At 42.5% G+C, this 26,774-nt stretch overlaps 2 protein-coding genes across 3 annotated transcripts; one reads left to right on the top strand and one right to left on the bottom strand.

Moving 5' to 3' along the window:
- Nucleotides 1-204: 204 nt before the first annotated feature.
- ROGDI (rogdi atypical leucine zipper) lies at nucleotides 205-20,936 on the top strand. Of its 2 annotated transcripts, none has more exons than XM_060786566.2 (11): nucleotides 205-349; nucleotides 8,133-8,204; nucleotides 9,676-9,758; nucleotides 11,812-11,866; nucleotides 13,009-13,089; nucleotides 15,784-15,879; nucleotides 16,263-16,361; nucleotides 17,504-17,614; nucleotides 17,845-17,894; nucleotides 18,682-18,808; nucleotides 20,115-20,936. In XM_060786566.2, the coding sequence occupies exons 1-11, from the start codon at nucleotides 305-307 to the stop codon at nucleotides 20,154-20,156; spliced, it is 861 nt and encodes a 286-aa protein (XP_060642549.1). In that variant the 5' UTR covers nucleotides 205-304; the 3' UTR covers nucleotides 20,157-20,936. The 2 variants fall into 2 exon arrangements, with proteins under 2 accessions (XP_060642549.1, XP_060642548.1); XM_060786565.2 differs by having other exon boundaries at nucleotides 206-349; nucleotides 17,501-17,614.
- A 784-nt stretch (nucleotides 20,937-21,720) lies between these two features.
- SMIM22 (small integral membrane protein 22) lies at nucleotides 21,721-26,522 on the bottom strand. The gene is made up of 4 exons (XM_060786564.2): nucleotides 26,388-26,522; nucleotides 24,835-25,009; nucleotides 23,428-23,513; nucleotides 21,721-22,207 (listed from the first exon to the last, which is right to left on the bottom strand). The coding sequence occupies exons 1-4, from the start codon at nucleotides 26,505-26,507 to the stop codon at nucleotides 22,160-22,162; spliced, it is 429 nt and encodes a 142-aa protein (XP_060642547.2). The 5' UTR covers nucleotides 26,508-26,522; the 3' UTR covers nucleotides 21,721-22,159.
- Between the last annotated feature and the right edge of the window lie 252 nt (nucleotides 26,523-26,774).

The following is a 26,774-nucleotide window of genomic DNA, read 5'->3' on the forward strand; positions in this document are numbered from 1 at the left end:
GTCTCGCACAGACGCCTGGGCGGGATATAAACAAGAGGCGCGACCAATGAGAACGCCTGCGCCGGAAGCGGCTATCCAATCAGGAGTGAGGAGGTGGAGCCCAAGCCTCACGTCTCGCCCTCTGAGATGGGCGGTGCCACTCAGGCGAGTGGGCGGGACGTAAACAAGGAGCGCAGCCAATCGGCGCGTCCGCGTCAGAAGAGGCAGTCCAATGAAGAGCGAGGGGGCGGGGTCTGCGCGTGAGGGCTCTCCTTGAGGCAGTCAGAGGGAGCGTTCCTCTTCTCCGTGAGAATCGTCCGAGGCGATGAGGATGGCGGCGCTGGCGAGCGCGGCTGAGCGCGCCGTCCTGGTAAGGGAGCGGGGGAGAACAACGGGGCTTCTCTCTGAGGGAACCGAGACCGCTTCGGAAAGGCTGTTAGGGAGCATTTGAGGAGGGGGGAGGGTCTGTGTGACGTCACTACTGACGGGATTGGTCGTTCGGTACGATATTCGAACAGTCATTGGTGGAATGGAACGTCAATCACCGTGAACATCCTCAAGAATGAGTGGGGGATATTAGTCTTATCATTGTGTGCCAAACCATTGTGACAGCATATATGGTAAATCATTATATAATCATGACGATAATAATATTATTCCCAGTGAGGGCGTAGAGATGCCAAATGGACAAACCATAAAGTGTGATCAGCCTGAAGCCTATACAGTGAAAAGAGAGGGAGCCATGGGACAGTTCCACCTTGTCTCCTGTGCTATACCAATAATACAATGTAATGTAATATATTGTATATACATATAATATTTATAATATTATAATATAATACAATATACTACTAATAATATGATACTACAATTATATATATATGTATCTTACATGTGATATTACTAATAATATTACAATATAATGGTTTATTGTAATAAACCATTATATGCTTTTGAACTGTGGTGCTGGAGGAAAGTTCTGAGTGTGCCTTGGACTGCAAGGAGATCCAACCAGTCCATACTTCAGGAAATAAAGCCCGACTGCTCACTGGAGGGAAGGATAGTCGAGGCAGAGATGAAGTACTTTGGCCACATCATGAGAAGAAAGGAAAGCTTAGAGAAGACAATGATGCTAGGGAAAATGGAAGGAAAAAGGAAGAGGGGCCGACCAAGTGCAAGATTGATGGATGGGATCCTTGAAGTGACTGGATTGACCTTGAAGGAGCTGGGGATGGTGACGGCCGACAGGGAGCTCTGGCGTGGGCTGGTCCATGAAGTCATGAAGAGTCGGAAACGACTGAACAAATGAACAATAATGGTATAGTACAGGGGTCCTCAAACTAAGGCCCGGGGGCTGGATACGGCCCTCCAAGGTCATTTATCCAGCCCTCACTCAGGGTCAACCTAAGTCTGAAATGACTTGAAAGCACACAACAACAACAATTTTATCTCATCAGCCAAAAGCAGGCCCACACTTCCCATTGAAATACTAATAAGTTTATATTTGTTAAAATTGTTCTTCATTTTAATTGTGTTGTTTTAAAGTGTTTTTTGCACTACAAATAAGGTATGTGCAGTGTGCATAGGAATTCAAATAATGTTTTTTCCAATTTATAATCTGGCCCTCCAACAGTTTGAGGGACTGTGACCTGGCCCTCTGTTTAAAAGGTTTGAGGACCCCTGGTATAGTACAATATCGTAATATATAATACTGACATTGTACTATGCTAATAATATAATATATTGTATTTCCATATATCTTTTGAGCCACTCTGAGTCCACTTCGGGGTGAGAATGGCGGCATATAAATGTCATACATACATACATACATGTCTGGGCATCCTACAACTGGGCAATATCAAGCAGGGGCATGTGAAAAAATGTGTTCAGCAAAGAATAAATCCAAAGAGTCAGAAAAAATGTGTTCAGCAAAGAATATATCCAAAGAGTCAGAAAAATTCTGAAGACCCAATTAAATGGCAGAAATACGATCAAGGCTATCAATACCTGGGCCATCCCCATCATCAGATACACTGCTGGAATTGTGACCTGGAAACAAGCAGAGCTGGATGATCTAGACAGAAAAACAAGTAAACTGATGACAATCCACTACTCATGACACCCACGTAGTGATGTCGACAGACTCTGCCTGCCCAGAAAATCGGGAAGCAGCGGGATTCTACAAGTGAAACAAACGGTAGAAGAAGAGAAACATGCACTGGCAGATTATGTGAAAGGCAGTCAAAAACCAACATTGATGGAGGTTAATAGCAGTAAACTGCTTAAAGTGCAAAAGACAAAGAGCAAATACCGTAAAAATAAATTGCAGAGCAGAGGGGAAAATTGGCAAAAGGAGGCTCTCCTCTGACTTTTCCTGGGAAAAATTGAATGAATTGCACTCTTAACTCTAACCCAAAACCTTTCAAACCCACAAAGTTCTTCCTTCTTGCCTATTGCCTGAGTGTTTTGGACAATAAAGAAGAAACATATTAAATATAACCTTGAACATTTTATTTTAGTATAAAAAATATTTGGTGTCACCACAAGCATTCCTTCTGGTGCAGGAAAAGACTGGATACACACTTAAAGTGATGAATGAAAGTTGTTTCATTTTGGTACCTAAAAAATAGGTTTGGAAATTGAGCTTTATATTCAACAGCTGAAGAGGTAAATCTGGGCGCCATCCAGAGGTATATCGAATTAAAATCAGATCCTTATACTCTGGCATGTGTTTGTTATTTTAAAGTGTTTTCACAGAACCCATACAATGCCTTTTTGTGGCACCTTAGGTTTCCATGGAACATAGTTTGGCAACCGCTAGCCTATTCTCCCATATGTAGCTCTTTTGCAATATTATTCAGCTACACTTTCAAGTCCCAACCCTGGCTTCCTTCCTGCCAAAGGAGTGGCAATAGATTTAGTATCCGATTTCTTTTCTCTCCCCCGCCCCCAAATGATTGTTATTAAACATTTACTAGGAAAGTGGGGGATGGGGGACAAGGGAAGGGAAAGGAAAAATTTGGGAATAATACATTAGTTATTGGATAATGGAGAAAGGCAGGGAGTTTCAGAAAAACATCTATTTCTGCTTCATTGACTACTCTAAAGCCTTTGACTCTAAAGCACCGGGATTGTGGCGCAGCTGGCTGAGTGTCAGCTGCATTAAGATCACTCTGACCTAAAGGTCATGAGTTCGAAGCCAGCCCGGGCTGGAGTGGGTGTCCAGCCATTGTGTAGCCCGTTGTCGACCTTTGCAACCCGAAAGACAGTTGCATCTGTCAAGTAGGAAAATAAGGGACCACCTTGTGTGGGAGGCTAAATTTAACTAATTTATGAAGCCATAAAGAAAGAAGACTCCGGGGAATGTGGAATGCGGAAGAACTTCATCGGTGTCGTTGATGGACGATGAAAAGCAGCAGCTCCCCTGGCGGCCAGAAAAAAAAAAAAAGTTAAATAGCCTTTGTCTGTTAAATGTTGTTTGTCAAACTGGCATTGAATGTTTGCCATATATGTGTTTACTGTAATCCGCCCTGAGTCCCCTGCGGGGTGAGAAGGGCGGAATATAAGAACTGTAAATAAATAAAATAAATAAATAAATTTGACTGTGTGGATCATAATAAACTGTGGCGAGTTCTTGGTGGGATGGGCATCCCAAGCCACCTTGTCTCTCTCCTGAGGAATCTGTACAAGGACCAAGTAGCAACAGTCAGAACTGACCACGGAACAACAGACTGGTTCAAGATTGGGAAGGGCGTACGGCAAGGCTGCATACTCTCACCCAACCTTTTTTAACTTGTATACAGAACACATGCGATGTGCGGGGCTTGATGAATGCAAAGCTGGGGAGAAAATTGCTGGAAGAAACATTAACAACCTCAGATATGCAGAGGACACCACTCTGGTGGCCGAAAGCGAGGAGGAGCTGAGGAGCCTTCTAATCAAGGTGAAAGAAGAAAGCACAAAAGCTGGGTTGCAGCTAAACATAAAAGAACCAAGATTATGGCAACAAGAATGATTGACAACTGGAAAATAGAGGGAGAAAATGTGAAGGCCGTGACAGACTTTGTATTTTTAGGCGCAAAGATTACTGCAGATGCAGACTGGCCAGGAAATCAGAAAACGCTTACTTCTTGGGAGGAGATCAATGTCCAGTCTCGATAAAATAGTAAAGAGTAGAGACATCAGACTGGCAACAAAGATCCGCCTAGTCAAAGCCATGGTATTCCCTGTAGTAACCTACGGATGTGAGAGCTGGACCTTAGGGAAGGCCAAGCGAAGGAAGATAGATGCTTTTGAGCTGTGGTGTTGGAGGAAAGTTCTGAGAGTGCCATGGACTGCGAGAAGATCCAACCAGTCCATCCTCCAGGAAATAAAGCCCGACTGCTCATTGGAGGGAAGGATACTAGAGACAAAGTTGAAGTACTTTGGCCACATCATGAGGAGACAGCAAAGCCTAGAGAAGACAATTATGCTGGGGAAAGTGGAAGGCAAAAGGAAGAGGGGCCGACCAAGGGCAAGCTGGATGGATGGCATCCTTGAAGTGACTGGACTGACCTTGAAGGAGCTGGGAGTGGTGACGGCCGACAGGGAGCTCTGGCGTGGGCTGGTCCATAAGGTCATGAAGAGTCGGAGACGACCTATATATATTTGTGTGTATGTACATGACAAAAGCAGCAAGAATTAAATATGCAAAATTATGGAAACAACAAGTTACACCAATGAAAGTATCAGATTTCTTAATTTAAAAAATACACAAAAAGTCCCTTTGTTCAGCATTTTCCTCAGCAGCAGCCTTCCAGATGCCTCCATCTAATGCACAAAGACATGCTTTAGGCTGATGTACAGCTTCTGTGCTTTATGTTCAAGGAAGTCCTGCTTCTGAATATGGGATGATCAGTTTTCCCTATCACATTCCTTTGACCTTTAAATTAACCTTCGATGGAATGACCTCCAAATATGGCAACCATTTCCTTTTGGAAACAGCCACTTTCACCATAAAACCCAGTTGTTGTTGTTTTTTTGTAGCACAGAGGTAGAAATATTGCTTGAATTCAGGATGATTTGCATTAGATTGGGAAGGATTTCTAAATCCAAATTTGAAACAGCAAGGGGAGGGGATACTTCCTATCCCTTTAAATCAGGTGTGGGCAAACTTTGGCCCTCCAGGTGTTTTGGACTTCAACTCCCACAAGACCTAACAGGTTGTTAGGAATTATGGGAGTTGAAGTCCAGAACCCTTGGAGGGCCAAAGTTTGCCCATGCCTGGCCCATGTCCGAACGTATTCTCCCCTATGAACCATCTAGGTTGTTAAGATCGTCTGGAGGGGCCCTGCTCTCGGTCCCACCGGCCTCTCAAGTGCATCTGGTGGGGACGAGGGACAGGGCCTTCTCGGTGGTGGCCCCTCGACTCTGGAACTCTCTCCCACTGGAGATCCGAACTGCCCCCTCCATTCTGTCGTTCAGAAAACGGGTGAAAACCTGGCTATGGGGTTTGGCTTTTGACGAGTGAATCAATATTTCTGTGATTGGATAGATGACGATGAATGACGGACAACGAATTCACTATGACGACTGACCATTGTTATTATGTGATTGCATTTTGCTGTTTTAACGTTGTAATTGAATATGTTATATGACGTTTTTAATTATTGTTTTGTGATATTATTGTTGGAAACCGGCCCAAGTCCCCCGATAGAGGGGGGAAGACCGGTATACAAAATTGGTAAATAAATAAATAAATAATCTTACAGATATGAAGCATATTTGGAGCACTCAGAGCTTTAGCATTGGTACAAAATTTTGCAGTGCTTTAGTTCTAAATGTCTTTTGTTCCTGGCTTCATTAGGTGAACCCTAAATTCTAGTAAAAGGCACCCAAGTGGATTATTTAAGACCAGTCTCCCTATCATTGTTCTAACAGATAGAGTCTCTTTCCTTCTATAAAGGCACATTTTTCCTTTCCCAATGATTTCTTAAACACCTTTCAAAGCTTTTTTCTGAAAGATGTGGATTTAAGATTCCTATTTTCATTGGAGTAAAAAGAAAATGTGGGCCACTCTGCAGCTCTGTATTGTTCTAAGCCCCATGACCGCTTCTTTGAGGCAATGGTTCAGATCAGGAGATTAGATGCTTTGACCTACAATATCTCAGACAGAGAGTTCAGCCCCTAGAATGCTTTCATTGCTCTCTCTTATTACTTTTCAGGCAGGACTGTGGGCTTGAATCTCAGTATTTATTATTCAGACCCAGAATTATTATAGTTTATTTCATTTGTAAGGACCTGAGTTTATAGGTTAAGTCCTAAAACAGTGGTTGGGACCCTTCCTCATGGCTGAAATATTTTGGGAAACGTGTTTTAGCCTTTCAGCTGGGGAGGTTCTGGGTGGGATTTTGGGGGCAGTTGCATGTTTTAAAATGCATTTTAATTGTATTTATTTCTTTATCTGTATCTTTTAACCTAACACACACCAATACTGTTCAATTGACTTCTATTTTTTGTATTTGGTTTATTTTAAATTAATAAAAGTGTGTGATTGTTAGCTGCCGTGAGCCCCCTCGAGGAGGAAGGCGGGTAAATACAAACAAAGCAAATAATAACAACAACATTCATGGCCCACCATTTGGTAAAAAATGAAGAAAAGCCTGGTTGGCCTTCATGTCAAGCTTTTCATTGCAGTGGAGGAAGACTGTTTTTTCAGAGTGTCTCAACATTGGATAAGGATTAGTCTTTTCCTCCCTCTCAATACCACTTAAATGATTCCTCCTGCATTACAAGTAGGACCCTAATAAACTTCTACTAAAACACACCTTGCAGTTTTTTTTAAAAATCTCAGTGTGACATATTAGGAAAAGATAAGATCCCTTATCCCTGATTACTATTTAGTGAAACTGCAAGGCCAGATGACAACATCTCGTTGGAAGATATTTACTCTGCAAGCTGATTCCCAACATCTGGCCTATACTTAAGCTATCTTAAGTCGTTTAGTATTCTAGAAAACTGCTTGTCTCATCTTCAGCTGCTTTTATAGTGTCTTGAATATATGTTACTATAATCTGATGCTCTTGGTCCCATCAGGTTAACAATTAACTGGGATCCGACTGGTCATGAATTCCTTTGCATGCTTCATTGAATTTCCTGAGCCTTGTTCATGCAATTGCTTGAAACAACTGGCCCATGCTGTGTAGTTCGGAACAATCCTTTTAGAAAGAGTGGCGGAGGAAGACTAGAGCAATGTTGGGCAGAATTTGGGGTTAATTTTATCTTTATACCATTCCCTTTAAAACACTGGTTCTCAACCTGTGGGTCCCCAGATATTTTGGCCTTCAACTCCTAGAAATCCTAACAGCTGGTAAACTGGCTGGGATCTCTGGGAGTTGTAGGCCAAAACACCTGGGGACCCACAGGTTGAGAACCACCACTTTAAAAGAAAACACAGCTTGAAGCAACATATGCAAGTTAATGATTACTGCGGTGTGGGAAACAGCAGCTAATCAAACGCTTCTGAGCAAATTTCTTATGGCCATCTTTGCTAGGGAAGAAAGTCCAAGGTGACCTTAGGAAGAACACTCTTCCTATGGCTTGGTTGCCCTTTGGGGCCTAACGATGGCTGAATCTACACTGGCAAATAATGCAGCCTGAATTGCACTGTATGGTCAGTGTAGAGCCATATAATGCAGTTCAAATTGCAGTATGTGGGTTTACACTGTCCACACACAGTATCTTAGCTCAAAGTGCATTATTTGACATTGTAGATCCAGCCAATGTCACGCTTTCTGTTTGGATTCCGTCCTATGTAAACAAATATGTCCCCCTTCCAACATTCCTAGTATTAGTGTTCTTTAAACGGGTGCATCATCTTCTTTTTCTGTTGTTTGTAAATTTCAATACTTTCCCCAGTGCTGTCAATGAAAGCAGAACTTGGAAATGCACGTAAATATTTTGTACATTCTTTATTTTGTTAAAGCCAGGAAAGGTTTCTATAAAGAGGACCAATAAGACATCAGCATTAGGAAAAGACTAAGAGGTGTATTGCGTGAAACCTCTAATTTCATATTACCCTATATGCTGTTTTTTAAAAAAAACAATTTTAGGAAAAGTTTAAAAAGTTGGAACTGGCTCTTTGGAGATAAATACTTATTTTTCTTTCTATGCAGCAAGAAGAATTTAACTGGCTTTTACGGGAGGAGGTTCATAGTGTTCTCCGGCAACTGCAGGAAATTCTGAAGGTATTTACAAAACATCCCCATTACTTTCAATTGTGCTTTTTCTCTTCAGATGACTAACCTTATTATCAGCGACTCAGCGATTTGTATCACAAAACGGTCTTGAACATTGCTGTGGGTTCTGCTGTTTTATTCCCTTATCAAAGTTTATGTTCATATGGAAGAAGTCACTGCAAGCCAGATAGAGGGGTCCCCAGTGAGGAGCCCAGGCCAGTTTCACAAGAAAGTCTGAAAAGGACCCTGCTGAAGACAGTTAGCTGCAAACCTGCTTTGCCTTCTCATTGTCCATTCCAGGTGGAGCTGGAAAGCACCTGAGTCAGTGGCATGAAGTTGCATTCCAAAACAAGGTGTTCTCATACATCCAATAAAAGCATTTCCATTAAGAAAGTCCAACTATGGAAGACTAAGAGGCTGATTTCACCCTTCAGGAAACCTACACATCCCTCACCTGCTCCCACCAATATACAGGCAGTCCCCAAGTTACAAGCAAGATTGGTTATGTAGGTTTGTTCTTCATCAGAATTTGTATGTAAGTTGGAACAGGGATATATTTTAAGTGTCACTCCAGATAGATAGATAGATAGATAGATAGATAGATAGATATAAAAGCTTTGGATATCATAGAGAGGGGTGAACCCCCTTGTGGCGTTTGTTTTGCTGTGTGTGCCTCTGCTCAGAAGATTTTGAAAAAGTTGGTTTGTTGTGGAAACAAGAACTGGCAATAAAGTTTCAGTGGAAATACCTTTTCCCCATAACAACTCTTCAGTTAGTGGCTTTCCCTTCTCTCACTTCCTGTTGTCTCATCCCCGTTAGTAACTATGAGTCATTTGTAAGTCAGATGTTTGTAACTCGGGGACTGCCTGTGTACATACATACGTATCTCCCTTTGGGGCATATATTTTGATCTTCTTGAGCTCTAGCTTACTGCTTTTAAATGTTGGTCCCAACCCCAAATGGGATCTCCATGGGAGCTCAACGTTGGGGTCACGAAAAATTTGACTACAGCTAAAGGTTTTGGCACACCACTGATCTACACAAATCTGTTAGCAGCAGAAAACTTCAGAAAATGCTTCGCTGTGCACCACAAAAAAGGAGAATCAGCCTTTTTTGCAAGCATTGCAAATGCTGATTCGTTATATCTACGTGTGTTCACATTATCATTATCATTATTTATATCCTGCTTTTTCTCTCTGTATATATAAAAAGAGACTCAAAGTGGCTCACAATAAAACCAATTCATAAACATTTGACGAAAAAGTTTAAGAAGCACTGCTCTAGAGGGACATTTTACAGCAAGCATTTATTTTTGGGAAAAAAATCATCATTTTGTTTTTATTATTGGGGGCAGATTGTATACGTTCGATCTGTGGATTTTATTTTTGCAGGAAACAAAAGTAGTGTGTCCCTCAGTCTGTGCCAAAAGAAGAGTAGCCCTTCACACTCATTTTCCTCTCTTTCTCTCTCTCTTGCCTAGGAGGCATCCCATCGGTTCACGTTGCCTGTGGGAGGCTCAGAGGGACCCCTCAAGCAAGAGAACTTCATTCTGGGTAGTTCAAAGTATGTCTTGAGATCTTGGTGTCCTTTGTTTCCTCATAGCGGAGGCTTGTTCATGAGAAAAATATTAACATTTAAAGTCTTTGGTCATGGTTGGGCCTTCTGGCCCACTGAACTGTTCAGAAATGGGCTCTCAGATTGTCTCCCAAAGAGCTTCTCTACTGGACTGTCCAAAAACATTTAGCTTATATTGTGTAATGAGATTTAAACAGAAGCCTATGTTTGAGCTGATAAGATCTCTCATTATTCTCCTCCATAGTGGAATTTAAAGCATTTGCCTTCTCCTTTCCTTTGAATTCCTCCTCAGAAGTCACCTCTCTGGGCCATAACTTATTCTCACTGTAGCAGCGGCGTTTGCTGGCATACTTGCATTTCTGCTTTTTCTTCTTTCCCACTCATAGAGAGGTGCCATAGGAATAACAAAGGGAGATCAAGGAAAAAGACATGATGTGCTTCTTAGAAAGTGCAGTGCTTTTGAGAAGGACAGTTCATTCCTGCCCTTTTCCCTCTCTGAGGTACTATTGTTTCAATAGAAAGCATGGCTGCATGTCCTGTACTTTTTGCTGGTTGGACTGCAGTAAGTCGTGCCTTAGGACTTTGAATATAGCTGGATGTGTTTGAGATAAAGGGATACACAATGCCTTCCCCTCCAAAAATCTTATAGAACCATTTGAGAAAAGCAAAGTGTTCATTTCTTTCATTGATAGGCAAAACTCCCTCCCTTTTAACAATAATGTGATCTGTTGCTTACCTGTATATTTTTCCTTGAGTCTGCTGATGCTGCTCTCTATAAGACAATAGCTCCACTTTGGGCAGCTTTAAACACTTAGTGACTTTAGAGTAGTGCCATTTGGGGAGAGCCATGTTGGTTTCAGCATTTGTTTACAACTCTGGAGATGAGGGGTTAAATCTTGCTCTGCTGTGGAAATCCTGGTTCAGTGAGTGGCCCTCTCAGCCTCAAAAGAAAGCCTTAACAAGCCTGCTCTGAAGAAATATTGCTAAGAAAACTCAGTAATAGGTTTATCTTTAGGTCTCCATAAGCCAAAAAATGATATGAAGGCATTCAGAAACAACAAGTTGCAATATCTCAGCCTCCAGCACTCTAGTGGCCCTGGATGACTCTGAATCTTGGAGCCCCTGTGGTGCAATGGGTTAAACACTTGTGCCAGCATGATTGCTGGCTTACAGGTTGGCGGTTTGAATCTGAGGAGAGGGGTGAGCTCCCGTCTCAGCTCTGGCTTCCCATGCAGGGACATGAGAGAAGCCTCCCACAGGATGGTGAAACATCAAATATCCGGCCGTCCCCTGGGCAACGTCCTTGCAGATGGCCAGTTCTCTCACACCAGAAGCAATTTGCAATTTCTCAAGTTGCTCCTGACACAAAGAAAAAAAACCCCTCTGAATCTTTTGGGAATACACTAAGGCCCCCCAAAACAGTGTTGTGTTTTGCTGCTATTTCTCCTATTGCTGCATTGTCACAATTAAAAAAAAAAAAAAACAGAACAGAGAAGCTGTTCTTTCCTGACACTGCTCAAAAGATAACCTTCCCTCCATGCATTAGAGTTCAGTCCATGCTTTTTTCCTATTAGATTTGGCAGAGCCGGAATTCTTTCTCATCCCAATTTGCTTGAACATACAGTTTTCCTTGTTCCAGATATTGGTTCCAGACTGAATTTGAGATAGAAGTAGAGTCCTAAAATAGAGGACCTCCAGTACTTCACTTTTATTTGAAACCAACATACATATCATAATCAAATTCTGAACTGCGCCCAGTTCCTTTTCCTGTTATGGAAACAAAATACGCTTGTGTCTAGATAATAAACTGGGGTTGGCTTGCTAAATCTGGTGTCTTAAATTATGCTGTTTGCAATGTTATGGCAACTGTTAGGCTAAGAATTAGTACAAGGCCAGTCTTTATGCTTCCCATTGAAGTCCACTGTAAATATCCAAACTCTAGAAAGCTTTGATCTGCTCTTTAAGCCTGGGCAGACATCCTCAGAACTGTTTGGACACTGGATGTATTTTGCCTTCTTAACCATATTGTCTCTCATTCTAGTGCTGACCAGGTGAAAGGGGTCCTGACCCTTCAGGGAGATGCCCTGTGCCAGGCAGTAAGCATTTTTCCTATATGTTTTATGAGAAATTGGTATATGTCTTGGGAAAGACAAATTCATCTGCAGACAACCGTCTTAACATTTTATTCAACATTCTCATGTTTTGTTCCCTTGTGGTCATCAGATAAATTAACTGCCTGGTTTTGTTTGTTCTCTTGATCTCATTTTCATTTATCTTGTCTAACCACTTTTCAGTAACTTCAAGGATAAAGAGGCTCTTTTATAGCTGCTGAGTCCGTTTCCTCTTTAGAACAGGAAATCTCTCCAAGTTCCCTAGCCAAGTTTCTAGCATGTTGTTGTTGCCAGACAGAATTAATATTAATTTGATCAGGCATCGCTACTGCTTTCTACTGCAGTATTTGTGTGTCCTGCCCCCTCCCACAAACTAGAACAGCATATTGTACAATAGTTTGGGGATCGCTTATAGGGCTTTACAATGGATTCCCCAAATAGTTAAACCAGCCTCTCAATCTCAGTACACTGTTGATGTAATGCAAATAAATATGATCCCAAAGAATCACTGTGGAACATCTTTTGTCTCCTGTGAACTGTATATTAGGGCAGAAGCAGTGGCTCACAGATCCTGCATATTTTCAGAGCCCACAAATTGTCACGTTTCTGGTTGCAAAATTGCAACTTCTCTGCCAGTGATGCAAGAGGATATTGCATCGTCCCTTCATGCACTACATGCCTCCGAGAAACATAGAGTTGGAAGAGACCCCAAGGGTTATCCAATTCAACCCACTTCTGCCAGGCAGGAAAAGCACAATCAAAGCATCCCCAACAGATGGCCATCCAGCCTCTACTGAAAAGCCTCCAAAGGAGGAGCCTCCACTGCATTCTGTGGCAGTGAGTTCCACTGTTCAACAGCTCTTCTTATGGCCTGGAAGTTCTTCTTAATGTTCAGGTGGAATCTCCTTTCCTTTGTAAGGATGTTCCCTCAAACACCAGGCACCATGATCTCTGCCCCACTCTAGTTGTTTATGATTAAAGTGGGCGAGGTTCTGTGCCCAAGATGCTGCTTCCTTCAATACCTTACCCTTTTGTTTCATTGGAGGGATGGATTCTGCTGAGTTCACATTAGCTGAAGCATGCTGAAGACTAATAAATGTGTTTGTCTGTGTCCCTCCTTGTCTCAGGATATAAATGTGAAAATGCCCAGAAACAACCAACTCCTACACTTTGCATTCCGGGATGACAAGCAGTGGAAATTGCAGCAGGTATTTCATCTCCCAACATATTTTGTGTAAAGTTCTGCCTTGCAAGCATTTGTGGCCCTCCAAATATTTTCCCATGATATCTTATTATTTGCTGTTGTGCTGTCGCATGCTGGGCCTGTGCATAAGACTGTAGACAGGACATAAATTCTGTGTGCCCAACGGGACGCTGGGGCTGCCTCAGATTAAAGGCCCTTGGACCTCCCCAAAACAAAGTCTTTAGATTGCTTAAAGGTTCAACAAAGTTCTTTATTAATGAAAACAAACAGGTATTTCAAGGCTTTCTTAACAGTCTATAGGCTCTTTCAATCTTGTCCACAGGGAACAGGCACTATCTTCATGACTGGTATTTTAACTAATGGGGAAATCCTTAACTTCTAATCTGAGCAGTCTTTCTTTGCCTCTGTTGGCGTGGAGCCCCTGTACCCGGTACCAACTGCGTCTGGCTTCTGCGAGTGACCCTTACCAAGCAGAGCTTTGTAGACTTCCAGGGAAAAAGGAGTTCAGGTTTCGGTGGTGGCTGGCTGAAGTCCCTCAGCAAAGGAGCTGTAAGGCTGTATGATCCTCGGCCAAGCTGTGGGGCTGTATCTCCCCGGCCAAGCCATGGGCTCTATAACCCCGGCCAAGCTGTAGGCTGTATATCTCCCCGGCCAAGCCATAGAAGACGAAGCTTTCTATAGGAGCTCTTGGTATTATGTCTTGCATGAAAAGCTGCTCTGTGTGGACTGAACCAAAAATGCTCCTATTCCCTCCAAAAACTTAAAAAGGGGGCGGGACCAGGGAACCCAACCATAATTGACAGGTGGCTTGCCCCATGATTGCAGCCAAAAGAAGCCACCTATCTGCAGAGTCCCTGGAACTCAGGACTACAACGAACATTAAATGCACAGCAAACAAAATTGGAGCTCCTGGTGCAGTTGTACCTGCACAGCTGTGCCTTGCAGACTTCTGTCATTTAGATTTTAAGTATATTAAATTCTAAACTTTTATAGCAGAATAAAAAATATTGGTGCTGCTCTGGCAAAGTGTTCACTGTGCCACCAATGAGTGAAGAATCAAACCCACTTTTCAGGTATTGTTTTAATTGTACATGCGGCCCACTCATTGTCATTATGGTTGTTCATTGCATTCTTATGTTTTGTGTATATTGCTTATTGTTTTTGTATTTTACTATGTTGTTGTTTGCATTTTGGTTTTTATTTTATTGTATTTTATTTCATTGTAATTTGTTGTTTGGGCTTGGCCTCATGTAAGCCGCCCCGAGTCCCTGTTAGGGAAGATGGTGGCAGGGTATAAATAAAATTTATTTATTTATTTATTATTATTATTATTATTATTATTATTATTAATCTTGTATAAGTCATACTGAGAACATTAGTAAAGGTAAAGGTTTCTCCTTGACATTAAGTCTAGTTGTGTCCAACTCTGGGGGGTGGTGCTTATCTCCATTTCTAAGCCGAAGAGATAGCGTTGTCCGTAGACACTTCCAAGGTCATGTGGCTGGCATGACTGCATGGAGTGCCGTTTCCTTCCTGCCGGAGCGGTACCTATTAATCTACTCACATCTGCATGTTTTTGAACTGCTAGGTTGGCAGAAGCTGGGGCTAACAGCAGGAGCTCACCCCATTCCCCAGATTCGAACCATTAACCTTTTGGTCAGCAAGTTCAGCAACTCAGTGGTTTTACCTGCTGCACAACTGCGGGCTATTTCATTACCTCTAATAAATACATAAATGTTTAAAAGATCAGGAGACTGTAGAGCAGCTCAACAATATTTTAGATAGAAACAGACTGGTGGCCTGAGCAGGAAATGTCCTAACTCTCCCAACTTTGCAAACAGATTTCTAAACAAGCATGAAAGCTGCCATATTCAATCCCAATCACCTATGGGCTTGTATGAGCAATGTCTTCTAAAGCTTAGAACGCAGATGAGCGAGGCATGAACTTTAAATACCCACACAGTGTTCTTCCTCCATTGATAATATTTATTGCTGCAGATGTGCAGATTTAGCCAACATTCATGTGATTGCTCAACTAAGATTTTTTTTTCAGTTTGGCCATAATCCCTCTTGTTCTTCTTGTACAATTTAAAAATCCGAAAACCAAAATCAGCATCCTGATTCAGTATCAAAAATTAACTTCACCTGATGGTCACATGAGACAATGTATGCATCTTTTTTTCTAATCTAATAATAATAATAATACTTTATTTATACCTCACCACCATCTCCCCGAAGGGACTCAGGGCAGTTCACAAAAGCACTCAGTAGTGCAAACACAGAAAGTACAACAAGTGCATAAACAATAAGACAATAGCAATAACAAATAATGTAACATCATAAAACTCTACTAGTTAAAATTCAATAAAATGCAACAGTGGCTGCAGAAACAAAATAAACTGTAATTAATATAATTAATATAAAGTGCTAAGATGAAATAATAACTAAGTCCTTGGGTATAATCATTAAAGATTCCTAATTTGCTCTTAAGAGGCAGAGGAATGGGAGCTCCTGACCCTGGAGGTATTCTTCCTCTCTGTTGCCTTTCCTGTGAAAATCACCTCCCTAAAAATGCTGATCACATGAGAGGAAAATGGCATTATTGGCTGTTTTCTACCCAGAGCGACTAGCAGCAAATCTGCATGTGTATATTCAGTATATTGCCAGTTTTGATTCAACATGTTGTTTACTTTTCTAGATTCAGGATGCAAGGAATCACGTCAACCAAGCAATCTATCTGCTCACCAATAGAAGCACCAATTACCAGTTCAAAACTGGGTCTGAGGTCATCAAGGTGAGCCAGGGGTCTGGTTTTCCAAGAATGGCACAAAATGAAGCCTGACTTTGCTTCCATGGCAACAACAGCTTTTCTGGCCAAGGAAGCTTCTGCCTTGAGCTTGATGGGGCTGAGCCTTTTGCATTTAAAGATACACTAGTGACAGGGTTTGGATGACTGCTTGGGAGCATGGAGTTGTGCTGTTGAACTAGACAGTACTGGATTAGATGGGACTGCTGGCCTGAGATATAACCCTTGGGAAAGGTGCAGGGGCCCAAAATGGCTGCAGTCTTTCCACAGTGATAACGGACTGCCACTGAGATTGTCTATACATATCTGACTGAGTCACTATAACATATTGTGTTCCTATGTCTTACATGATCATCTTCTTTCCGTGGCAGCTAATGGATGCAGTGATGTTGCAACTGACCAGAGCTCGAAACCGACTCACCACACCGGCTACTTTGACATTGCCAGAAATCGCTTTGAGCGGCCTCACGGTAACTTGTCACCACTTATACTTAGGCTCCAGATAGGCCTGCCCCATATACGAAGTGCTTCAGGCATCTGGGTTTGTACAGACATCAGCCAGAAGATGCCAGCCGCATTTAAAACAGACAGGCCTCTGCGGCTTTTTATGTGTAATTTGGAGCTACTTACTAAATAATAATAATAATAATAATAATAATAATAATAATAATAATACTTTATTTGTATTCCACCCTTCTCACCCCGAAGGGGACTCAGGGTGGATCACAGCACACATACACGACAAACATTCAATGCCGCTTTGTATAGGCAATACACAGACAGACAGAACAGAAGGAGGTGCCGTGGAAGGATGGACTCAAGACCAGGGGCGGCTGCTGTTCTGTCCTCTGTGATGAAGAGCCATCAGAACTTCCTCCTTCCTTTTGATTGCCCAGCATTTTCTGATCTTCTTTCTTTATGGTGTCCTAAAATACCTCCCTGCTTTTAGTGGTACCTAATTTCTCTAATCACATCTAAAGCTGTTTTTGAATTGCTTAGCTAAACAATGAGTTAGGCTGACAGTTGACAGCTCATGCAAACTTGAAACATTTTGGTTGATAGATCTTATAATTGCTGATTTATCAGCTGTGCTAAACCTCTGGCTTGTGTTTGCTTGGGACTGGTGCTTGCTCTTCATGTTCTGATTGGATAAAACTGTGTGATTTAGGGCTGCTGGGTCACTTCTAGATTCCTATCCCTTGTTGCATTATTTCATGCTTTATTGAAGGGCCAGGACCTTAATGACACGGTTTATTGTTATTTATTACTTGCCTTCGTACAATATTCATGGTTTAAATCAGGCATGGGCAAACTTTGGCCCCCCAGTTTGTGTTTTGGACTTCAACTCCCACAATTCCTAACAGCCTCAGGCCCTTTCCTTAAGCGGCTGAGGGGGAAAATCAGGCTGTTAGGAATTGTGGGAAGGGGCCTGAGGCTGTTAGGAATTGAAGTCCAAAACACCCGGAAGGAGGGCCCAAGTTAGCTCATGCCTGATTTAAACTATATAATTGGGTCTATATTGTGAATGTGTATTATTAGAAGCCTTCTGTGGGTGGTTAGACCTACAAATCAAGCTATAAATAATGGTATATCTTCCCTCTCTGTGCAGAAGATGTTCACTCCTGGTCTGCCTCCAGACATCCTGGTGAATTTCTACATCAACTTGAACAAACTCTGCTTGACAGTCTATCAGTTACATGCCCTGCAGCCCAGTTCCACAAAGGTATTGGTGGCCTTACCGACTGTCTCTTCTGAAATTAGATTAATACAAAACAGATCAGGTTCTCCCTAAGGGGACCATCTCTTGCCGCTAGAAGAGAGATCGGCATTCATTCCAACTCCGAAGTGAAGGGGAAACCTTGCTGTTCTTGCATCTGATGGTTGTAAACAATGCTAAGAACTGTATTATCTTGTTTGAAATGTTACAAGTTGTAATCTTTCGTTCCCTTTCAGAACTTTCGGCCTGCTGGAGGGTCCATTCTCCATAACCCAGGGGCCATGTTGTAAGTACCATTCTGGCAGTTGGTGAGGGAGAGACGGATAAGAAATAAAATTATTATTATTATTAATAATAATAATAATTTTTTCATGTCAGAATCGACTTGAGAAACCACAAGTTACTTCTGGTATGAGAGAATTGGCCATATGCAAGGACATTGTCCAGAGGATACCTGGATGTTTTGATGATTTATCATCCTTGTGGGAGGCTTCTCTCATATCCCCGCATGGGGAGCTGGAGCTGACAGAAGGAGCTCATCTGTGCTCTCCCCAGATTCGAACTTCTGACCTGTCAGTCATCATAATGATAGGACTGCAGAGAGCTGCAAATCTGGTTTTATTGTGAGCTTCTTTAAGTCTCTTTTTTGGAGAGATAAAACAGGGTAATAATAATAATAATAATATTGTCGAAGGCTTTCATGAGCGGAATCACTGGGTTGCTGTGAGTTTTCTGGACTGTATGGCCATCTTCCAGCAGCATTCTCTCCTGACATTTCATCCACATCTATGGCAGGCATCTTCAAAGATTGTGAGATATGTTGGAAACTCGGCAAGTGAGATTTATTTTACTATGGAATGTTCACAAGAGTTCTTTCTCTCACCATGGACATTATTCCACAGTATATAAACCCCACTTGGCTAGTTTCCAACTCACAGCAAGCCAATAATAATACTGGTAGACACACATTGGGGCGCCTCAAATGTTAGTCTTGTTTCTGTGTATAATTGACCCAATGAGAACAATAATAATAACAACCACATCATCAAAATATCCATCTCATTTCTTTCCAGTGAATACAACAACCAAAGATATGAAGTCAGCCATGTTCATAAGGTGGAGTGTGTCGTACCTTGGTTAAACGATGCCCTCGTTTTCTTCACGGTATCATTGCAGCTCTGCCAGCAGCTAAAGGACAAGGTGAGGTGGTAGAAAAGGTGTTTTTGGCAAAAAATGAATGTTTTGGGGGGAGACTGTGGCTATTGGAAGTGTAATTGACTTGCCAAGGTGATACATTTGAGGATTTACATATGTTTGGTTTTATATTTATTGCTAAAGGACAACTATGAGTAAGGTAAACAGACCAAGAGTTTAACTTAGGGTATATATATCGGGGCCCTATGGTGGCACAGTGGGTTAAACTGCTAAGCTGCTGAACTTGCTGACCAAAAGGTTAGGGATTTGAATCTGGGGAGTGGGGTGAGCTCCCTCTATTAGGCCCAGCTTCTGTCAACCTAGCAGTTCAAAAACATGCAAATGTGAGTAGATCAATAGATACCCCTTATTGATCTACTTACAGAAGGTAGGTAATGGTGTTCCATGCAGTTATGCTAGCCACATGACCTTGGAGGTGTCTACAGACAACACTGGCTCTTCGGCTTAGAAATTGAGATGAGCACCACTCCCCAGCGTTGGATTCAACTAGATTTAATGTCAGGGGAAACGTTTAATTACCTTTACCTTTTAAAAAGACGACTATGAGTAAGACCTGGAGTTTATTAAACTTGTATATCTCCTGCCAAGGATGAGGCAAAGGTCCTGTTTAGTCCAGTTGCCCATGCGAAGCCCACAAACCGCTTCCCTCAATACATTGAACTGGGTGGCAATAACATGGGAGCGGACAGCCCCCCTGTTGCAGCAGCTTCAGGGGGTGCTGAGGTTTTTCGCTCTGAATGGGTATTTAATCAATTTTAATGTTTTTAACTGTTTAATAATATCATTAATATTTAATTTAATTTTAGTTTTGTATATTTTGAGGTTTTAAAGTGTATTGCATTCGTTTTTTGTGAGGTTCTTTGAGTCTCTTTTTTTAGAGAGAAAAAGTGGACTACTACTAATAGTAAATAATAGGTATTTAGAAGCACATTGCTTCTTACGCTGAGGGTTATAAACACCATCCGATCTTGCTGACATGATTCAATATCCTCTTTATGGTTGATTTATCTGCACCTAGAGTAAATACCTTTGAATGAACATTGCAGAGGTACACAAACAAGACGAGATTAGGCTTTGGCATTCCTCTCCCTGTGAAGCAGGCCTTTTCATTGTGTAGTCCTCCAGCTGTTTAGATCTCGAACTCCCAGAATCATTGATCAGACTAGCTAGGGCCTTTGGGAGCTGGAGGACCACAGAACAAAGCGTCCTGTTTATTAAAGAGTCTTTGTAGAGGATTCCAAATGAATGACTTTAGTTCTGCTTCTGATCAAATCCTGTTCTTCTTTTCCAGATCTCTGTATTTTCTGGCTTCTGGAACTACAAGCTGTACTAATCCTTCTTTCAAACGTGGTCCAAATTGTAGTTTCCATTCCAATCACTCTCTTCTGGGGAGGAGGTTGTTGTCGTATAAGCTGTGTATTGTGGGATCCCTCCACTCCTGGTCGCCATGGAGTGTTGGCCTCCTTGTGCGTCATATATATGTCATTATTTATTAGCACTTTAGGGGCACAAGATATTTCTTCCCAAGGGCAATGAGGTTAGGGGTGACACTAAGCCTTTAAAACAGTCCCATTTGTGGGAGTGACTGTGGAAGGAGGCTAGGACTTCTATCTTTGCCTATTCCCTGTCCCTTTGGAGGAGAAGAGGGACCAACTGGAGCCATAGCATTCACTCATAATCCTCCCATATAAATTTCCATTTTGGGTTTGGCATCTGCACCTACCATTTTGCTTAAATGTTACTGTTCATTTCCACAACTGGAACTCAGAGGCACAGGGAACTATTTCCTTTTGATGGTGGGTTAAACCTGTTTTTGTCAAGTAGACGCAGTGATGTCAGGCTTGTGGCCCTCCAGTTGAAACTCCCAAAATTCCTGGCTGTCAGGCAAGCTGGTAAGAGCTTCCGTGAGTTGGAGTTCCAAACATCTAGAGGGCCTGAAGTGGAGGCACTATCTCATTATCAGGTCTTCCGGTGATCCCTTTCTAGGCCCATCTGCCACAAGGCAAAGAAAACTATAAATGCTGTCCGAGTGGCGGAAGTGGTCAATTGATTGCTGCTACATTCGTGAAAATAATGAATATATTGTGAAATAAAAGTTCCCTGAATATTGTGATGGATGGATGTCAGTTCTTGGCCTTCTTTGAAAGTGATTCCTTTGAGTGTGGTGTGTTGACACAGGATGGTTTAAACTCAAGGCAAGTTCGTTGAGGCACTGTTTCAAATTCAGTACCAAAATGCAATTGAAGGTGACTTCCTACACTGTTGAAATGAACAAAATTATGTTTGTCTACTTGAATCATAGAGTTGGAAGAGACCCCCAAGGGCCATCCAGACTAACCCCCTTCTGCCAGGCAGGAAAAGTACAATCAGATCCCTCTCAGCAGATAGTCATCAGCCTCTGTTTCAAAACCTGCAGAGATTGAGACTGCACCACCTTCCATTCCACCTCAAATGTTGCAATTTTGAACATTCATAGATTCCTATAGTTGAAAGGGATCCCATAAAGGACATTCAATCCACAGACACCTTTGGTCAAGCAGGAAGGCACAATCAAAGCCCTCCTAAAAGATGGCCATCCAAACCTCTGTTTAAAGACTTTCATAGGATCCTCAAGGTAGACCCTAGGAGCCATCCAGTCCCACCTCCTTCTGCCAGGCAGTTAAGACACAACCAAAGCATCCCCGACAGATGACCATCTAGCCTCTGTTTTGGAGCTTCCATCAGACTCTGAGGTATGGAGTTCCACTGTTAAACAGCTCTTATTGTAAGGAAGTACTTCCTAATGTTCAAGTGGAATCTCACTTCCTGTCATTTGAACCCATTGCAACCCATTGTGTCTCTTAATTCTTTCCTCTTACCCCATTGTGTCTACTAAACATTTAAAGGCAACTCAAGGATGCTGTGTTTTTTACTTTATTCAAGTCATTACCTTCAGAAACCAAGATTCACAAGAATCCAGGCAAATTAGAATTTGGTCATAGTAGCCTAAAATAAAATACACTATGATTCTATAAGGGCGAAACCACACTTTTTCAGTTGGACTTCGGTTCATGGTTATAGAAGGGGAAAATCAAGATTGAGCTCTGTTCTCAAGAAACACAAAGATGTTGAGCTTCACAGTTTTTGCAACATCAGATCTTTGAAGCATTTGACAATCGGCTCATGGATGAAGACCTGAGTGCTGTGCTGCGTCCCTGTTTATAGGTAAAGGTTAGAAAGGATCACAGTTTTAACACCAACCCAATGGTCCCCTCTTTGGTGGGATCCAATTTACAGAAAAAGCATGAAAGCAAAGGCACTTGATTGTGTTTGCAGAGGTGACCTGTTCCAGCAGGGCTAAGGCTCCATGCCCTTGTTGTCGATGCCGACTTTTCCCCTGGGAACCTGTATACATAAAAGCAATTATTTAGATCTTCAGGGAATGTATATGACTAGTAAATGGGTAAAAAAATGAAGCAGAGAGTGAGGACCAGGACATCCATAGGGAGACCAAGGTGCTTGTTTATAAAGCCATTGTCCTCCCAACCCTGCTATATGCCTGCGAAACGTGGACTGTCTACAGGCATCATATGCAACTCCTGGAACGATGCCATCAGCGCTGCCTCCAAAAAATCCTGAAAATCTCTTAGGAAGACAGGCGGACAAATGTCAGCATGCTGGAAGAAGCAAAAGCCACCAGCATTGAAATGATGCTCCTCTGCCATCTATTCCGCTGGACTGACCACGTTGTCCGAATGCCTGATCACCGTCTCCCAAAGCAGCAACTCTACTCCAAACTCAAGAACGGGAAACAGAATGTTGGCAGACAGGAAAAGAGATTTAAAGATGGGCTTAAAGCCAACCTTAAAAACTGGCATAGACACTGAGAACTGGGAATCCCTGGCCCTTGAATGCTGTAACCAGAGGTCAGCTGTGACCAGCAGTGCTGCAAAATTCTAAGAGCAGCGAATGGAGGGCGAAAGAGAGAAACATGCCAAGAGGAAGGCACATCAAGCCAACCCTAACCGGGACTGCTTTCCACTTGGAAACCAGTGTCCTCACTGTGGGAGAAGATGCGGATCAAGAATAGGGCTGCACAGCCACCTGCGGACCTACCGCCAAGCCACCACATCTGGAAGACAATAATCCTCGAGCTATGAGCTACTGACTATTAAGCAAACTGCTTTGGCAGGCACAAACCTATCAGAACCTATGGCCTATCAGATGATGGGCTACAATTCTCATGGGCACTAGATACTGTCTTGGGCAAACAGCTGGAGTCTAGCAACACCTGGAAAGTGTCAGGTTCTTACCTTTGAGCTTGGGAAATGTACAAGTTGAACCAGGTTTTGGGCTCCAGCAATGAACTCCATGAGATGCAGAGGTTCCTTCTGATTGAATAAGTCCTTAATATATAGTACTAATTTGCCCCAGAGTTGTGTGTTCAACATTTCAGAATTTTGTGACAGTTACCTGGCCTCAAAGAAAAAGAGCTGCAATAGCACCGTCCTGCATGCAGCTGTGCAGGACACATCTGCCTCCTTTGCAAGAATACCTGTGTTTGTGTGCAATTTGCTGCTTCCAGTGTGCTAAGCTTTTGCTACAGGATCTCAGAGGGTTTTTACCTTGTTGTATGATCTAGGTGAGTCACAATCACAGCAGCAGCAGAAACAGCGGATAAGGACCAGAAGAGCCATCAAGAGGACCACACCTGGCAGATAGTCAAAAAAGGGCATCAGTTTTTGAGGACATTAACCTACCAGGGGCCATACTAGAAGGAATACCTATTTTGTCTTCCAACTTAGGTGTTTGAAATACTACTCCCAAAAATACCAAGCATTGCCTGGGTGCCATTGGGACCACTGCTTGCCTACTTTCTCCCTTCTCCAGCTCTGATAAAACCAGTCTGACAATGTCTCCATGACAACACTCTAGTAAAAGTGGACAGGCTCCTTATGTGGCCCTTTCTTTCCTTCCTCCCTTTCACTCATACAGTTTCTCCCTCTCTTGTCCCCCTTTCTTTCCTTTCTCTTCTTTTCTATTTCCTTCTTTTTCTTCCTTCTTTCCCTCCTCTCCCCTTATACCTTTCCTCATCTCCTTTTTCTACCTTCCCTCTTTCATTTTTTCATTCCTCCCATTCCCCCTTTTTCTCTCTTCCCTTCATTTCTTAATCCTTTCCTCTTTTCCCTTCCTTCCCCTCATCCTCTTCCTTCTTTCCCTTCTCCCATCTTTCTTTCCTTTCCTTCCTCCTTTGGTTTTTCTTTCCTTCCTCCCTTTTCCTCATCCACATAACCTAGCAGCAGCCAAGCTACTTCACCCTCTTTCTTTCCCAGTGACATCACAGCAGACCACTTCAGATTCTTTACCTAACCACAGCCAATCTGTTTTGTTCCTTTCCCTTTAAGTGAATTTTTTACATTTCTTCAGTGTCATGCATATCTGGTATTTGGCAATCCAGCCACTGACTAAATCCAGAATCTGCTTAGTTTCAGCAAGGCTGCTTAAGCATAATGATTTAGTTTTTCAGTTTAATTTTTTTGGAGCCCCCGACAGCGTAGCAGGTTAAACCGCTGAGCTGTTGAACTTGCTGACCGAAAGGTCAGCGGTTCGAATCCAGGGAGCAAGGTGAACTCCTGCTGTTAGGCCCAGCTTCTGTCAACTTAGCAGTTTGAAAACATGCAAATGTGAGATCAATAGATACCGCTCCAGTAAGAAGGTAACGGTGCTCCATGTAATGCTGGCCACATGACCTTGGAGGTGTCTATGGACAACGCTGGCTCTTCGCTTAGCAATGGAGATGAGCACCACCCCCCTGAGTTGGATACGACTCGACTTAATGTCAGGGGAAACCTTTACTTATTCTTTTAGCGACTACTTTTCAAACTATATGGTTATTTCTGTCCCCAAACAACTTGAGTCTCTGCTGATCTACTGAAATGCCCAGCGAAGCATGTTTGGGTGAAAAGCTCAAAATCATAGAAGCCAGGACTCCTCAAACTGCCAGTGCTGTCCTTCCTTCCACTCTGACTTACCAATAAAGGTGAAGAAGATGACAAAGGCCACAATGTCCCAGGTGGACTGAAACAGCTCCTTGCTCTGCAGTCGACTCAGGACATCATTGATCTGGTCACTGAGCTCTTGGCCAAAATCCTTGCCTGATTCGCTCATTTTCCCTCCCTTTGCGCTCTCCCAAACGAACAGTTGTAGCTGCAAATTGAGTACAATATTCAAGATACATGCATGCCGTAAGATGGCACAGGATCAGAATGAAATGCCAACAGAGAAACCATAAAAGGAAAGCCATCCCAGCCTTCGTCAGCAAACATAGATATCATAGTTTTCCAAAATATTCATTGCTCCTCACTATGAATGCAAGAGAATGTGTTATTTTGGAGACGGAATACTGAAAACCAATATTTCAGATTTCTATTAAAAGGCTGATGCCTTTGGGACACTTAACAGAAACAATCCTTTCTAAAATGAACCATTTCTCTATAGGAGTCTGTTCTTGTACAACATTTGCCTTGATTCATTGGCAAAGCTTATTGGCTATGAATGTTTCTGTATCTGTTATGGGTTTCCCTTCTGATGCCATTTGTAACCCCAAATGCATCCCATTCATTATGCCAGCTAGGCTTCTATCCATTTTCCAGGTGCTCATTTTGGGTCTGAGTGCAGACTCAACAGTTGCCGGATTTACTTCCAGTAGGACCCATTAACTCTAAGAGTTCCTTTTTTCCAGTTCCCAAGATAAATATGTATAAATATGTGAGAAGTCATAGGGAGGAGGGAGCAAGCTTGTTTTCTGCTGCCCTGGAGACTAGCACGCAGAACAATGGGTTCGAACTACAGGAAAGGAGATTCCACCTGAACATTAGGAAGAACTTCCTGACTGTGAGAGCTGTTCAGCAGTGGAACTCCCCGCCCCAGAGTGTGGTGGAGGCTGCTTCTTTGGAGGCTTTGAAACAGAGGCTGGATGGCCATCTGTTGGGGGTGCTTTGAATGCGATTTCCCTGCTTCTTGGCAGGGGGTTGGACTGGATGGGCCCACAAGGTCTCTTTCAATTCTATGATTCTATAAATATGCATATCTATTATGCTTAGGAAAAGACAGGGAAAGGCTAGGTTAATATCAGATCCATTTTGTCTGAAACCTTGCAGAACTATAACTATAACCTTGCAGAACCCAAAACAGTTCTCAGGTTATCAGACTCCTGTTTTGCAAGATGCAACTATGGTCAAACTTTATGTATGAAATGCAGAGAGAGGGTCTGCCATCTTGTCATTGCTTTCAGGCAGAAAAATACATATCTTGAGCCACCCACATTTTCAATACCCCAAGACCCCTCTTAACAAAGCCTTGGGCATGTAGTTAAGCTCTTTGCAGGGCTCCAGCAGACTTGTTTTCCTCCCTCCAGCAAACATGACAGAGCAGAGAATGAGGTTACTTTTTTCTGCAGAAAAGGAAGGAATGAGGAAGTGGCATCCTCAGAGGAAGAGAGAGACAGACCCTAAAGATCAGCTGCTTTGCAATAAGCAACAATTTAAAGTTAATGAACCAATCCTCCCAAGGGTGGGTTCTTTACCTGGCAGCACCTTTCCAGCTGTTTCGTATGGAGTGAAGCTTTCTTTCGCTTCCTTGTTCCTCTTCCTGCCAAGTCAAGCAGTTGACTTATAAACCACCTGAGCATAAGCAACGCCCTCATCGCTGGGAAAGGGCAAAGCCAAAGCCACCTGGGATATCAGCTCTTATTTACAAGGTGTTAAAGGAGAAGGTCTGAACCTGCTAGAAACACTGGGACCCCATCTATACTGCCATAGACTGAAACTGCAGCACAGACTCATATAATCTCTCTCTCTCTCTCTGTGTGTGTGTGTATGTATGTGTATGTATGTATATTTTGAGTGACATCATAACTCTAAATCCACTGGACGAATTGCCGTCAAATTTGGCCACAAGACACCTACTAACC

This window comes from Anolis sagrei, chromosome X (genome assembly GCF_037176765.1).
Source record: "Anolis sagrei isolate rAnoSag1 chromosome X, rAnoSag1.mat, whole genome shotgun sequence".
Taxonomy (NCBI): domain Eukaryota; kingdom Metazoa; phylum Chordata; class Lepidosauria; order Squamata; family Dactyloidae; genus Anolis; species Anolis sagrei.